The following is a 15,150-nucleotide window of genomic DNA, read 5'->3' as shown; positions in this document are numbered from 1 at the left end:
ATAATCTTTGTGCCTAATTATGGCCTAATTAAAATAAAAACTAGTTTGCTAGTCAGGGTTCATGTTTCACTTATTTTTACTTAATATTTATTATGTTATTAGTATTAACGTCATGCTCCGTGTGGTAACCCCACTGTCTGTTTAGTGATTTATTGAAACGTAATGCTGATGTACACAATATGTACTGAATTATTACATACTATATACAAGTATGTACTAATTTTGGTACTAATTAAGTGTACATCAGCAATACGTTTCAATAAATCACAAAACAGACAGTGGGGTTTCCACGGAGCATGACGTTAGTATTACCTATAATTACCCTCGTAAATGATTGTCTGATCCGCATAAAATGTAAGATATACTCGTAACCTAGTGTTATTTAACTATTATAGGTAATATTTTTTTAAATCTTAGCAGTTTCGTGTTGTACCTATGCACATTTGGTGTTGACGGTACAATTTTTAAACAAACAACTTTATAACGGTACTTTAACGGTTATTACGCATCACTAATTTTAAAATAGCGGGTAGATAAGCTTTTGTTACTATAATCTACCCTCAAAACTAACTAATAACCTTTCCCGCTAGTTCTATAAAAGCCGAGTCCACTCAACCCTGTTTGCACAAAATAAGACAGCGATTTGGAAGCTTAGTTTAGGTTAAGTTAGTTAGGTTAGGGTTAGGTACGTTTAAAAATCAGCATCAAACATCGGAATGTAACGAAATAATTGTAGTTTGACAAGACAAGGCCCTTTTCAGGGCCGCAGCTTTTCCTGTTTCGCACAGACGTCAATTGTTCAATCCCTACCTCAAAATATACCTAGTGGCTAGGTTCACACGGCGTAATTTTATCGAATACCGTAGTGACAGCCAAATTTGTAAGGAAACGATCAAAGTCGTTCACACGGCGTCTATGCGGGAAAGCCGTCTAGCCGTCTGAACGATTTTGAACGTCTCTATACAAAATTTGCTGTCACTACGATATTCGATAAAATCCCGTATACGGTATACGGGAAAAATTTACCCCGTGTGAATCTAGCCTAAGAGTAAGAAGTACACATCAGTGATGGTTCAAAAATATCCGAAGTCAAGCCGGAGCTGATAAAGCTTCGGAATGGTTAATTTTCGCTCGAATTTGGAGCAGCCTATGGCTGTGCACAGAGATGTGAAAAATACTTTATAAAAAGTATTTAAATACAAAATATAAATACTTCCTTGATAATACTATTTCAAATGCAAAATACAAAATAGTTTTTGAATTTGTATTTAAATACAAAATACGAAATAGGTATTTTCAAAATACTTTTTAAAAATACAAATACTTTGCGATAAAAGGTACTCTGAGTAGTGAAGTACTCTAAGTACTCTAGGTAGTCTGAATTAAAAAGTATTACTCGGAATTTCCGAGTTGAAAAAAACTTAGACTCTTAATTCTTTGAAATCAATCCTCTATCTAAAGTGCAAATTTCTAGTTGTTTGCTCATATTAACCGGTAGGATGTAGGTATGGATGATGGTTTTTAACGGCCAACTTTTAAAGCATTAATTTGTAATGTTTTCTTCTTCTTGATCGGGACACTCTTGACAGAGCGGTCGTGGTCATCATTGGAAGTCTCCCTTTGTGACACGTCACGTTTGACGGCTCGCCTCCACTCCTCCCTGACGGCTGCGCGTTTAGCGCATTCGTGCAAGGGGCCGTCCATTGCTGCCTTTATTTGGTCCGTCCACCTCATGGGCGACCTTCCTCGCGCTCGGGTACCTTCTACTCTGCACCACCAGTCGCTCCATGGATACATCTCCACGTCGAGAAACGTGTCCAAAGAAAGTGAGGATGCGAGCTTGAACGATGGAGGATAGACGCTGCTTGATGCCTTGCTCTTGGAGTATGGAGATGTTGGTGCGGTGTTCGGTCCACGATACTCCAAGCATTCTTCGCCAGCACCACATTTCCAGGGCATCCACCCTCTTCCTCTCACTCTCCCGCAGGGTCCACGTCTCAGCGGCGTAGAGAAATATGGGGAATACAAGTGCTCTTAATGCTCGGATTTTTGTGGCTTTTGTGATGTTACGATTCCGCCATATTTTTCGTAACTTGTCCATAGCGTTTCTAGTAATTGCCATACGACGTTTGATCTCGTCTACACATCCTCCGTTGTTGGAAATCAGAGCTCCTAGATATACATACGATTTTACAACATCACAATTCGCTATTTGTGTGACTTCGGGCTTTTGTTGACACGATTGATAATCATTATCTTGGTCTTACTGCGGTTGATCTTTAAACCAAATTCCAGGCTAACCCTCTCCATCCTGCGTAGCAGATCCTCCATATAGGCAGCACCAGTAGCGAATAAGGTGGTATCATCCGCGTAACGGAGGTTTGAGATCTTTAGTCCTCCGATTGCAACGCCGTCGGTCCAGTCTTCAAGGGCAATTCTCATGATGAGCTCCGTGTAGATTTTAAACAGGAGTGGAGATATGATACACCCCTGTCTGACACCCGCACTAGGGTGTAATGTTTTTCAGCTAGTATAATGCCTCTCGTTAGTGTGATGAAAACGTCTCGTTTGTGTTTCACCAGGGCAGAAAAGTTTGTTCTCCCCTCGTGCCTTGAAACCCTCGCAATTAACACTCAAGATTCCACTTTTTTAACCACTCGCTACGCTTGTAGTCTTGTGCGACGTTACTATACTAAACAGATTCAACAGTTCCATGTTAAAAGAATAGAAGAGAAAAGAATAAAAGAGAGTTGCCAGGATTGTAACATCAGGAGAGATTGTAACTCTTACCTACATTACCTACCTACTATAAAGTATTTTGTATTTTGAAAATAGAAAATAGGTCCCAAAAACTATTTCAAATAAAATACAAAATAGTTTTCTTCAAAAGGTATTTAAATACAAAATACAAAATAGGTATTTTGCATTTTGTATTTGCATTTTAAATACAAGTATTTCAAATAAGTCACATCTCTGGCTGTGCAAGCGGCCATAAGCTGCGGTAGCGGCTTAAGATCAGGCCGTGTGATAGTAGACTGATTTTTCCATCTCCCCCTTTGAAAATTACTGGTTTGTCTTTACCGGAACTTCCCTCTGTCCTTGGCATATCTAAGTTGTTTCAATCTATTAAATGTTAATTTTTCTAACGCATAAATGGGAATTGAGGCAAACCTGTCTTACTAATATTATCTGTTCCTACTTATATCCTAACATTAATATTTTAACTTACCTACGCAAATAGTTAATTTCGTTCTTAACTGACTCAGTATGACATTTTGTGGATAGGTGATGATTCTTACTAGGTAATATATGTCCATAAACCTAAATAAGGTTAGGTAAGTATTATATAGGTAGGTACATGTAACCAGGGCCGGATTTACGGGTGTGGGGGCCCAGGGGCAATTGAAAAGTGGGGGCCCCTCCCTATACGCCTATACCGGGTGTTTCCTGGAACACGAACTCAAACTAAACAACATTTGATCAGCGACTTTTAATGTTGTTTGAATTTTAGTACACTTTAAAGTATATTCTAACGAGCAATGTATTGCGAGAATATTATAACTGTGGGGAGAAGACTGATAAACAATTGTCAATAAAACGGATTTTAAGGTACATTAAAAACACTATTTAGTTTGTTTGGAAAACAATAATAAATAAACGTAGTTTAAACCTGTTCCAGCTATATTTTGCGTTGTCTGTATCTCACAACGGCAATTGTCAAAGTGACCGATAAGAACAAAACATATCTTAGCTGGAACAGATTTGAAGTATGTTTATGAATAAGGGGGTCTTTTTTTAAAAGAGTTGTTAAGCAATAATTTTACTGTTTGAAGAGTAGAGTACTCTACTCTACGTATTAATTTATCAGGCGACATCTGGTATATTTTTCGAGTCAATTTTTTTTTTCTCAAGTCTTTAAACATTTATTGCCACTAAATTATATTATTTGAACAAATAAATAATGTATGATGTAATTACTTACGTTGCAATAACATATAATATACTTAGTTTAAAAAACTAAATTAACGAGTTAATTGGAACTTTACGAACTTTTCTGGACGAGAAATCGTTGATTATTTCGCCGAAATCTAGCTCCCGAAGTAAATCATTTTCAATACTAAGTAAAGCTAGCTTCGATAGCCGGTCTTGTCCCATCGTTGTTCGGAGCCTATTCTTTATAATTTTCATTTTTGAAAATGAGCGCTCTCCAGTGCAATTCGAGACCATCAAAACTAAGTACATTCTCAGTGCTATTTCAATGTTTGGGAACGTAGCTCTGAAATTTTGATCTTCAAGAATGTGATAGTAAAAAAGTTCCTTAGTTTGATGTTTTTCGCAATCTTTTTTGTATAAGTTTATCAAAGATACAAATTGAACTAACTCGTTACCAAGACTAGGCTCTAAATCATCTTTATATATTTTCACCAATTCCTCTGCAGCAGCGAACAAATTCTTGGCATCCATCTCCTCTAGATGGTTAAGAAATCCAAATCTCGAGCGAACAGTTTCGTATGCCTGCAATCTTTCAGTGAGCGAAACACAAAGTTGATCAATCACTGGAAAAAACCCAGATATTTTAAGTTTCTCTCTTGGCGACAGATTTGTGTCTTGTGCTGCTACATCACCAATTGAAGTCAACTTCACACTTCTTTTTCTAATGCGTGACTGTATATATTCATCAGTTTTGGATAATAGTTTCGCTGCTTCTTCGTATTTATCGAAATCGTCCCTTTTAGATTTAACGAAAGACGACAACGACTCCAAAGCACGCACAGCTGATTCGAGGACCATTTTGGGGTCTTGTAAAAATCTTGTTAGTCGCATTGAATCGCTCCAAAATGTCATTCCAAAAAATGGCATATAGGGCGGTTTCGAGACTGTTCATCTTACCCAGTAGATGTATAGCTTCGTTTCTTACGATATCTTTCTGCTCCCTGTCAGAAGATATGATAGTTAGAGCTTCTTCGATTTGCGAATATCCCATGACAATAGCTTTCGTAGCATCAGCTCTACATGACCAACGAGTATCGCTAAGATTTTTTAAAACTAACGATTGTCCGCTTTTTTTCTCCGATAATTTTTCAGCCAGAATTTGGTAGCGTTGTGTACTGGCTGTAAAAAAGTTATATAAATTCTGAACGAAATTAAAGAACAGAACGGCGGATGCACAAGAGTTAGCAGCTGCCTTTCCAACTAAGTTGAGTGAGTGACCACAACATGGTACAAACGCTGCTAAATCATTTTTCTGCAAAATAAGAGCTTGCATTCCTTTGTATTTGCCACTCATGTTTGCAGCATTGTCGTAAGATTGACCACGGCAATCAAGGATATCAATGTTATGGTCAGATAAAAAATGTAGTAAAGCTGTTGCTGTTGCTTCACCTGTGTGGCCGCAGTTTGGTAAGAAAGTAAGAAATCGTTCTATTGGCCTCGATCCTTCAATATAACGAACAACTATCGTAAGTTGATCGATATGAGATTCGTCGGGAGTAGAGTCAACTGAAACCGAATAATACTTAGATTTTTTAATCCTTGCTACGATTTCATTAAGTACTTGATCACCCATGCAACTTATCAATTCTTCACATATCGTAGAGGAAAGATAATTGACGTGACCGCTCCCTTTGTTTGCATGCAGCTTTAAATGAGTTGCCAAGGTTGGTTCATACTCGGCTAGCAACTCCAAAATACCCAAAAAATTTCCATTTCTCGGTGAACCAATAATCTCATCATCTCCTCGAAAAGCTAATCCCCGTTCAGCAATGAATTTAATCGTACTGACGATAGTTCTAAGAATCTTTCGCCAATACTCAATTTGTTGTGCCTCTTGTATCGCCAGCTCTTGATCGATACGTCCTCCAACTTCTCCTCGTTGCACTAAACTCATTACTGACTCCAAGTGAGCCTTCGAAATCTCATGTTCGGAAAGACGTTCAGATGCATGTTTCCAGTCACTAAAGCCTTCTCCACTTAGCTTCGTTTTTTGAGTGGACATTAATTTACATGCGTAGCAGTATACTTTCCCCGTAGTTGGTGAAAAGCAGAGCCAAAATCTATTGACAGTTTCTTGATTTTTATTGCGACGTGTGAAAATACTCTTTGAACATTTTCGAATAAGGTTTGTCTTGTCTCTCGACTGGTCTTGGAGAACTGAATTCTGCAAAGAGACTTCATCACAATTTTGCAGTTTTGTAGAACCTTTCTTCGCCCAATATTTGATAATATCTTCTGTTATGACGTCAGGCCAAAGGCCAATGTCATTATCGAAACCATAAATTTCCCCATCTTCTTGAATGCGGATACAAGGTTTTGAAGATTCTACGGTGTCCTTTGATGCAAGAGCTGTCTTATCTTGACTACAACTGCTAATAGCCACATCTTCATCTATTACTGATTCTGGTTTTTCAGGATCTCGCGGGAGTTCTTGTTTAGGTGTCGGTGTAAAATACTTGGTCAATTTGGATATTTTAGCAACATTTTCTTCACTTTTTTTTTCTCGTTCTGCTTGCAATTTTCTCTTATGCGATCCACTAGCGTAAACTCGAGGAATTTTATGACGATCATTCATGATAACACTGAAAAAAAAAATCCTAAATAATAGTAATAATCGTATAGCCGCAGAAACACAAAAGGTACCCCTTTAACTTAAAGATTTATGGAAAATTCCTTCTAGGTCTCATCGTGTATTATTATAATGTATAATAAATAATAACAACGTTGCTAGGTATAAACACACGAAAAATAAATTACCAAAGAGTGATAACGTCATTTCTATACAGAATGATTTTATTGTCGCTAACAAAAATGTGCGAGGTGATTACGCAAGCCATATTGAAGAACTTTTAGAATAGAGCCAAATCTGAAATCCCAAAAAAACTGGCTGATTCATAGATTTCGGCGAATCAAAGGCCTTTCCGCGAACCACTAAGATCGATCGACTATTTCCCTCTCCATCGCTCGTATATGCATGCACGGTAGAGAAGAAAATAGTCGATCGATCTATCGAAGTAGTTCGCGGTAAGGCGTCAGAAGTCAACATTTTGTATGAGGAGAAAAATATTTTTTTTTTCGGATTGCGCAGATGGGCCCATAATAAAAGTTGTTCAGTACGATTTACCTAATCATCGGGCACAATTTCGCTAGCCACTAAAACTCACCCTGTGTATTCATTTTATTAATAGAATTTATTTCTGCGACTTAAATAAACATTAGTGAAGCTACTTACATGAAAAATAATTTAATACTTTACTATAACAGCGTGCGATCGGCTAACAATAAGTTGCAATGCAGTAGTTGCCGTCCGTGTAATATTGAATACTTACCTATTTCTTAGTTAAATTATGCAAGTATGTTGTTAGTGTATTACAATCTCGTTGAAATCAATGAATATAATAATTAATAATTTCAATCAGAAAAACTACGTTACATTTCATCATCTTTTAAAGAATTTATTATTTAAAGTCGCATATCGATAATCTAGAAAAGAAATGTAAATTTCATAATTGCTCCATGAAGTAAACGAAAAGGGAACTTATTATATTATAACATAGCTGAACATTGAACGTACTTACGTGTGCTTGTATGTTCAGAAGAACATTCACTTGTTGAAAAACTAGCTTCCTTTTTTAAAAATAAGCGGGGATTCACCTCGTACACGGCGACACCGCGACGCCGCGTCGAGTTTGCCGACGCGACTCGACAAGTTTCAACAGTGTTGCAACCCGTAATATAAGATTGAAATTGTTTTTTCCCTCGTAAAGCGCTTGTTTATCCTTCTTTAATACAATACAAGAGGGTAAAAACTCATTTTATCCGCTAGTGATTAAAGTGATTTGGCCTTGAAGTATACTTAAGTAGCATTTGACAGATAACGAAACGTTTTGTTCATAATTATATCATATAATTTATATGGTACTTTCGATAATATTTATCATTGAATTCATGGTTTGAAAAGCTGGTAAAAATTAAAAAAATCGCTATGTTTTGTTATTATAACAGTAAAAACTGTAAATTAGATAAGAAATCTTTGTTTTTTGTAATAATGTTGAATGTATTCTAATCGCAAATAAAAAGTCAATGCTATTTCAAAACGCATTATTGGATTGACATTTCCAATAATGCGTTTTGAAATTGCATTGACTTTTGCGTTTAGAATACATTCAACATTATTAGAATGAACAAAGATCTAGTTCTCATTGTTTTCGTGTTAAAGTTACTTACCTAACGTAATTTGGATAAATTGTAATTGATATTCGAAAACAATTATGTGAACGTAAATGTAACTAGGCATGGTAAAAATGCGGAAATATAATGTTTGGGAGACCCGTCGTGACTAGGATATTTTCTCTTGTGGGGGGCCCCTCTGTTGTGGGGGCCCCGGGCCGTTGCCCCGCCTGCCCTGCCCTAAATCCGGCCCTGCATGTAACTAATACAATTACATTATACCTTCCAAATTCAACATTGTGGTTTAAATAACGGTACATTAACGGCTAATCATTAGTGCATTTCGGTGCGGGTAGTTGAATTTTAAGAAATCAATCTACCCTCATTTTCAATAAACATCTGCCACAATAGTGGGGGCAAAGCGAGGCTATATAAACGCAACGCTTACAATAATCTTCGCACAAAGCAAGACAGTACATTATAATAATATTATACACACACTATAGTTAAGTTAGGTTAAGTTAATCATTTAACAAAATGGCTCGTACGAAACAAACAGCGAGGAAATCCACAGGAGGTAAGGCCCCTCGAAAGCAGTTGGCCACGAAAGCAGCACGGAAGAGCGCCCCGGCGACCGGCGGAGTGAAGAAACCCCACAGATACAGACCGGGCACGGTCGCGCTTCGAGAAATTAGGAGATACCAGAAGAGCACTGAACTCCTCGTTAGAAAGCTGCCGTTCCAGCGGCTCGTTCGTGAGATCGCACAAGATTTTAAAACGGACTTGAGGTTCCAGAGCTCGGCCGTGGCGGCATTACAAGAAGCTAGCGAAGCGTATCTAGTAGCACTGTTCGAAGACACGAATTTATGCGCTATTCACGCTAAGCGCGTCACGATTATGCCAAAGGATATCCAACTAGCGAGGAGGGTTCGGGGAGAACGTGCGTGAAGAAGAAATAGCTGCTAATGTAAATAAAATAACGTAATATTTAAGTAAGAAGTGAATCTCTGACAAAGCCCTTTTCAGGGCTGCAAAATTTCGATGTTTCTCAGAGAAACTTTCTCTAGCGTCAATCGATCGATCTATCATACGATGATGCTACCAGCCGGCCTAGCCAAGGTTACAATCGCTATCGCTTTGACAACGGAAAACATTCTCTCTATCGCTCTTCCATATCAGCGCGACAGTGGCAGTTGCGTTTCGATCGCTACGGAGCGTAAGCGATTGGCATCTTGGCTGCGCGGCAAGGTTACTTCAATGTTTATTAGCAGACCAAATATATTACCTGAGTAAAGGATCAATAAGAGTATTAGGTAGTTCTCCTTCGTTCTACGATGGGACCAATATAGAACGACGAGAAAACATACTTTAAGCTCGTTAGTTTGTTCGGTTAGTCGTCAAACCTTCATGTGGGTAAAGTAATACAATACCTGTTTCAAATAGTACGTACTTACCAAAGAATATAATACTCACGTACTTACAGACAAAATGTACCTAACGTTTTTTCAATTGAAAATTGGCGACTTTACTGTGCAATTATGTGCAGTTCTCATAAAAATTTCAACTGGAATGTAGTTTGCGTACCTATTTCATTGAACCTTTCGATTGACGACCGTGTTATTGAAACAATGAAAATGTTCTGTCCTGAAAAGGACATTTGTCGTTTATAATTTAGCAGGCAAAATTAAATTCAAATGATTATTACTTAAAACTATTCATATATTAATCTTCACCGATTTCTCCTCACACTTAAATGCTTCTCATAATTTTCTTCATTCGATTTCTCTCCACATTTAAACGCTTCTCAATTTTTTAAAGGTTATAATTCTCACGGCACAGAACGCCGGTGTCTTCGTTCCACTAGAAACTTGTCGGACTAGATCACACAATCAGGCAAGTTGTCCTCAATCTTCTTGCGACGGTTTGATGGTCTTCTTTGGCAGCAGCTCCTGACGGATGGAAGGCAGCACACCGCCTTCAGAGATGACGACGCCAGCCAGGAGTTTCCGGAGCTCATCATCATTCTTGACTGCTAGAAGTATATGACGGGGCGCGACACGACTTCTGCTATTATCTTGGGCCGCTTGCGCTGCTAACTCCAATATCTCAGCTGCTAAATACTCGGCAACTCCTGCGAGATATACAGCAGAGCCAACGCCGACTTTTCTAGCATAGTTCCCGTTTTTTAGCAGCCGATGTATGCGGCCTACGGGGAAAATGATCCCAGCCTTCGAAGAGCGGGTCTTGTTTTTCTTCTTTGAGTCCATGGTGGGATGACTGAATGCCAGCGGCTGGCGGAATGTTACAAAATTCAAGTATGGCAACTAGTGGGTGTATGACGCAGTATATCGACATCGACAGTGACCAATGGGAAAAGGTTGTGAAATACTGATGAATTTTTTCTACTCATGTAGGTACTTCAAGTATAAGTTTTTGGCAAAAATTTCATTTTTGGTGCAAGCTTTTATCGCTAACTCTACTTTTCTTACGACAGACAACTAATACTATTCTATACACCCCTAACACAATTAGGTTTCGTTGTTTCATCACAGAGTTCCTATGGCCACCTCCTGTCTCCATCATCAGATCAGCTCGATGGTACCATAATATCGCATTGTCATCCGATTTATACATGCATGCAAAATTTGAAGTGAATCAAATTTAACTTGCAAGATTTGATTACACACAGACAGACAGACAACGGTCAGGTGAAAGTAAATAAAAACTTGTAAAAACGAAATGGTCTCAAATTGGAATTTGTGTAAAAAAAAATATGATCCGTTGGATGATATGCTTTAAGGGGTTACCCATATAAGTACATAGGCGAGCCCAGGTCCAGGTATTTATATCGCTAACCCGGTATTTATATGGGTAATAAGAACGATAAAGAAATATTTGTTAAAAGTATGTATGTTTGCCATCTAGAGCTCTAGAGAACGTACTGTAAAACTGTACTGTGAACTATAGACATGAACGTCATGAAGGATGCATTAGGTACTCGTCTAGCTTGTTCCAGCCGTATTGTGTTTGTTTGCTATCAAAGTGGTGTAAAAATAATCTTAAACTAAGCCTAAAGCTGAATATTAGAAGAAAGTCTTATAATGAGGGTAGTATTACTTGTTCAGATTTCACGTACCTACACGAATTCAAACCAATGCAATCCCTAACCCTTCGCGTTTTTATTTTTATTAGACCCTTTTAAAAAAAATGAGGTATTCATATGGGTCAAAGTTACCCTCCATTGGGACAAAGTAACCCGTGTTTACGGTACTTACATAAAAGCGAGTAAAATAAAAGCTAATAAAATGCAAATTCAATTTTATAAATTTTTATTAAGAACTCAACTAATTAAACATTATAGTATTGCACTTAAATGACTAGGTAAATACACATTGCATATATATATAGCTACGTAGAATTTTTATATTTATAAACAAAAACGTAAGTTTAGAAACATCTCGAATGTCCGGGTGTCACCCCGTTTCTAGTACTAAAAACTGGCCAAGTGCGAGTCGGACTCGCGCACGAAGAGTTCCGTACCATTACGGAAAAAACGGCAAAAAATCACGTTTGTTGTATAGAAGCCCCACTTAAATATTTATTATATTCTGTTTTTAGTATTTGTTGTTATAGCGGCAACAGAAATACATCATCTGTGAAAATTTCAACTGCCTAGCTATCACGGTTCATGACGTACAGCCTGGTGACAGACAGACGGACGGACAGAGGAGTCTTAGTAATAGGGTCCCGTTTTTATCCATTGGGTACGGAACCCCAAAAAACAAAGTATAGTTCAATTTTGGGACTGAAACTAGTTTATGTTACATTGACTCCCTACCCTATACAACCGTTAGGCTTGACAAATGCGACTCCCTATACAAGCCACCAGGCAGGCGCCACACACACAGCCTTCTTTTCGACGCCGTGTCAAACACAAAAGCTGTCACTCGGACACCCCGTCACTGAAGTGTACGTAGGTATATGTTGCTCTGTGGTCTGTCACCGATTAATCCGTCTTTGGCGTTGGACCTGCGGTGCGGATATATCGGTCATTGGCGTCTAAAAGTTTAATGGTTGACGTCAGCCTGCATCTGCTGTGGCGGGGTGTTGAACAGTAGCATGGGGTCGAGCATCTGTCGAGCGCCGAGCGCGGATTGCTCGAGCAGGTTGTCTTGGAGTAGCATCTCGACGTTCAAGCCTGTCAGGTCCTGGGTGAAATGAAATGGACATTATTAAACCCTTGCCTTTGTCGTACAGTCGGCAAAACTATAGCTAATAGTACATTCAAATTCTTTTGACACCTAGCGGCCTTTAGAAAAAATAATTGAACTAGAGTTAAACCAAGAAAAGTCTGCAGCGATTATGATAGTCCACGCGGTGCAAGTGTTATTTTAAACGTCAAACGACTGTGAAATTATGACGTATAAATAATACTGCGTGGGCCATCAAAATCTCTGCAGACTTTTCTTGGTCTAACTCTATACTATGGAGACAACAACAATAAGTTAAGTAATATTTAATTAGTTAATATTTAGTTCACTTCGAAGAAAAGTAAACAAATAACATCATGGTTAACGCTGGCTTGAGATTGTGGATTTAGTAAGTACTAAATTTTCCTCCTGTTTTAATAATCATAAAGTTATTGCGTGGCGTATATTTAAATTTAAATGATTTCAAGCATTTAATTTGCGAATACTTATAAGTAAATTTTAGCCACGGGGGTAATTTATCTCTAGGCAAACAATCTAAACTGAATAATCTTGTTACAGTAATACAGGAGTTTCAATAAGCAAATGCATACATTTTTTTTTTATGAATGGGCTTACTCATGGCCACATACTAGCCGAGGCGTAGACGTGGCCTACGATGGAGCAAGCTCGCCCAGAAGGTGCCTGTTCACTCTTGATTTGAAGGTTGCCGGGTTATAAGAACACGGAAATATAGACGCCGGCAAGGAATTCCATTCCTTGGCAGTGCGCATAAGGAAAGTAGAAGCAAAGCGCTTCGTGCGAATTGGTGGAATATCTACCAAGTAAGACTCAATCAAGTAAGTATCAATAAACTTTAATATTAAACATTGCCACTTGCACCATTGACTAACCCGGGGTTGACCGGTTAAACTTGGAGTTACCAGTACAATTTGACACTGGGTTAACGGTTTAACCGGTTAACCCCGGGTTAGTGGGATGGTTCAAGTGGCGCTTAATGTTCCTTCGTGCCCCGAGTAGGCATAGGTATGGTGATGAACTACAAGCATAGACTAGGAATCCTCTAGAGGAGCATTCCACGGGCTGTCCCGTACAAACGCATTTTATTTCCTGTGATGCGACTTTTTTCTCGGTATTTAAAGCAGGCGATTATTTTTCTGTGCATATTTTTGACCATTTGTCATAGAAAAGGAAACTCTTCTACCTTTAAATTTTCAGAAACTCCGCGTTTGTACGGGACAACGGTAGACAATTTCATGGAATGCTCCTAGACCGAGTTTAGAGCAATTATTTCATGCAACAGATGATGCCAAAAATGCGGGGGTGCGCGGGACGAGGTGAGCGAAGTCCCGTGCCGTGATTGGTCCGTTCAAAGACACGGACGTCACACAGAGACACTTTCGACTCGAACATGGAGTAAAATTACCCTATGCCTGGCAGAGAGGGTAGCGCGACTATGCTCAGCCTGGAGGATGTTTTATTTGTGACCACAAGTTACCTGTACTTGTGAGGGGGGGCCCAAGAAGCGAGTGTTCCTGGCGATACCGCGGCCGCGTCGTGCGTATGGCATGCTCGCCATTTCCGCTATGAAATAATAAATTATTATACAGGGCGTCCCACGGCGATGCCACATGGAGGGAAAGTACCTTAAATATCATAGATAGCATATTTTGCTGAAAGAATACTTCATTTTATTTTTAAAACTTAGTTAAATTGCATTCATACTTTTTTAATTTTTTTTGAAAAAAAAATGTATGGAAAAAAATTATCGCGTCATTGGAGGAAAAGTACCTTAATTATTGTAAATGAACATCTTACTGAGAGAAGACATTATTTCGATTTAAAAAAACGAGTTGAATTGCATTTTAAATAATTTCATGGTTAAACCGGGAATCGAACCCACTACACGAGAAAAAAAAAATACCTTGTAGCTTTGTCATACCGATCGCAAGGCTTCAATGTGAGAATTATTTTTTTGGTACAAGGTATTTTTTTTTCTCGTGTAGCGGGTTCGATTCCCGGTTTAACCATGAAATTATTTAAAATGCAATTCAACTTGCTTTTTAAATCGAAATAATGTCTTCTTTCAGTAAGATGTTCATTTACAATAATTAAGGTACTTTTCCTCCAATGACGCGATAATGTTTTTCCATACATTTTTTTTCAAAAAAAATTAAAAAAGTATGAATGCAACTTTACTAAGTTTTAAAAATAAAATGAAGTCTTCTTTCAGCAAAATATGCTATCTATGATATTTAAGGTACTTTCCCTCCATGTGGCATCGCCGTGGGACGCCCTGTATATTAATGTTATAATATGGTCTATGGTGGAACCGCTGGTGGCCTAGCGGTAAGAGCGTGCGACTTTCAAACCGGAGGTCGCGGGTTCAAACCCCGGCTCGTACCAATTAGTTTTTCGGAACTGATATCATATGATATTTGCCAGTCGCTTTTCGGTGAAGGAAAAACATCGTGAGGAAACCGGACTAAGGCAATAAGGCCTAGTTTCCCCTCTGGGTTGGAAGGTCAGATGGCAGTCGCTTTCGTAAAAACTAGTGCCTACGTCAAATCATGGGATTAGTTGTCAAGCGGACCCCAGGCTGCCATGAGTCGTGGCAAAATATCGGGATAACGCGAGGAAGAAGAAGTTATAAATATGGTCTATAGGGGGTAGACAAATTAGAATATTCAAATATGGGGTTGTGGATGTGGGTGTCCAGGATTATGAGTAAATACGTACAATATTTAATGAAATGAAAGGAACTTTAAGTTTAAACTTT

General features: G+C 38.5%; 3 protein-coding genes across 3 annotated transcripts in view; 1 reads left to right on the top strand and 2 right to left on the bottom strand.

Annotated features, from left to right (window-relative positions):
* Window positions 1-8,649: 8,649 nt before the first annotated feature.
* Window positions 8,650-9,134, top strand: LOC134676991 (histone H3-like). The gene has a single exon (XM_063535364.1). The coding sequence runs from the start codon at window positions 8,701-8,703 to the stop codon at window positions 9,109-9,111; it is 411 nt and encodes a 136-aa protein (XP_063391434.1). The 5' UTR covers window positions 8,650-8,700; the 3' UTR covers window positions 9,112-9,134.
* Window positions 9,135-10,016: 882 nt separating this feature from the next.
* On the bottom strand, window positions 10,017-10,439 carry LOC134676891 (histone H2A, sperm-like). The gene has a single exon (XM_063535275.1). It carries the CDS (start codon window positions 10,428-10,430, stop codon window positions 10,068-10,070), a length of 363 nt encoding a protein of 120 aa, XP_063391345.1. The 5' UTR covers window positions 10,431-10,439; the 3' UTR covers window positions 10,017-10,067.
* Window positions 10,440-11,964: 1,525 nt separating this feature from the next.
* Window positions 11,965-15,150, bottom strand: part of LOC134676835 (uncharacterized) — a 46,923-nt gene continuing 43,737 nt past the window's right edge. The window contains exons 31-32 of the mRNA XM_063535216.1: window positions 13,870-13,959; window positions 11,965-12,371 (exon numbers count right to left, since the gene is read on the bottom strand). Coding sequence (XP_063391286.1) covers window positions 12,231-12,371; window positions 13,870-13,959 — 231 coding nt within the window. The 3' untranslated portion in view covers window positions 11,965-12,230. The remainder of the gene's footprint in view (window positions 12,372-13,869; window positions 13,960-15,150) is intronic.

The sequence above is a fragment of the Cydia fagiglandana genome, chromosome 25 (genome assembly GCF_963556715.1).
Source record: "Cydia fagiglandana chromosome 25, ilCydFagi1.1, whole genome shotgun sequence".
NCBI classification, from domain to species: domain Eukaryota; kingdom Metazoa; phylum Arthropoda; class Insecta; order Lepidoptera; family Tortricidae; genus Cydia; species Cydia fagiglandana.
The sequence above is the reverse complement of the archived record's forward strand: the minus strand, read 5'-3'. Positions and strand labels throughout refer to the sequence as shown.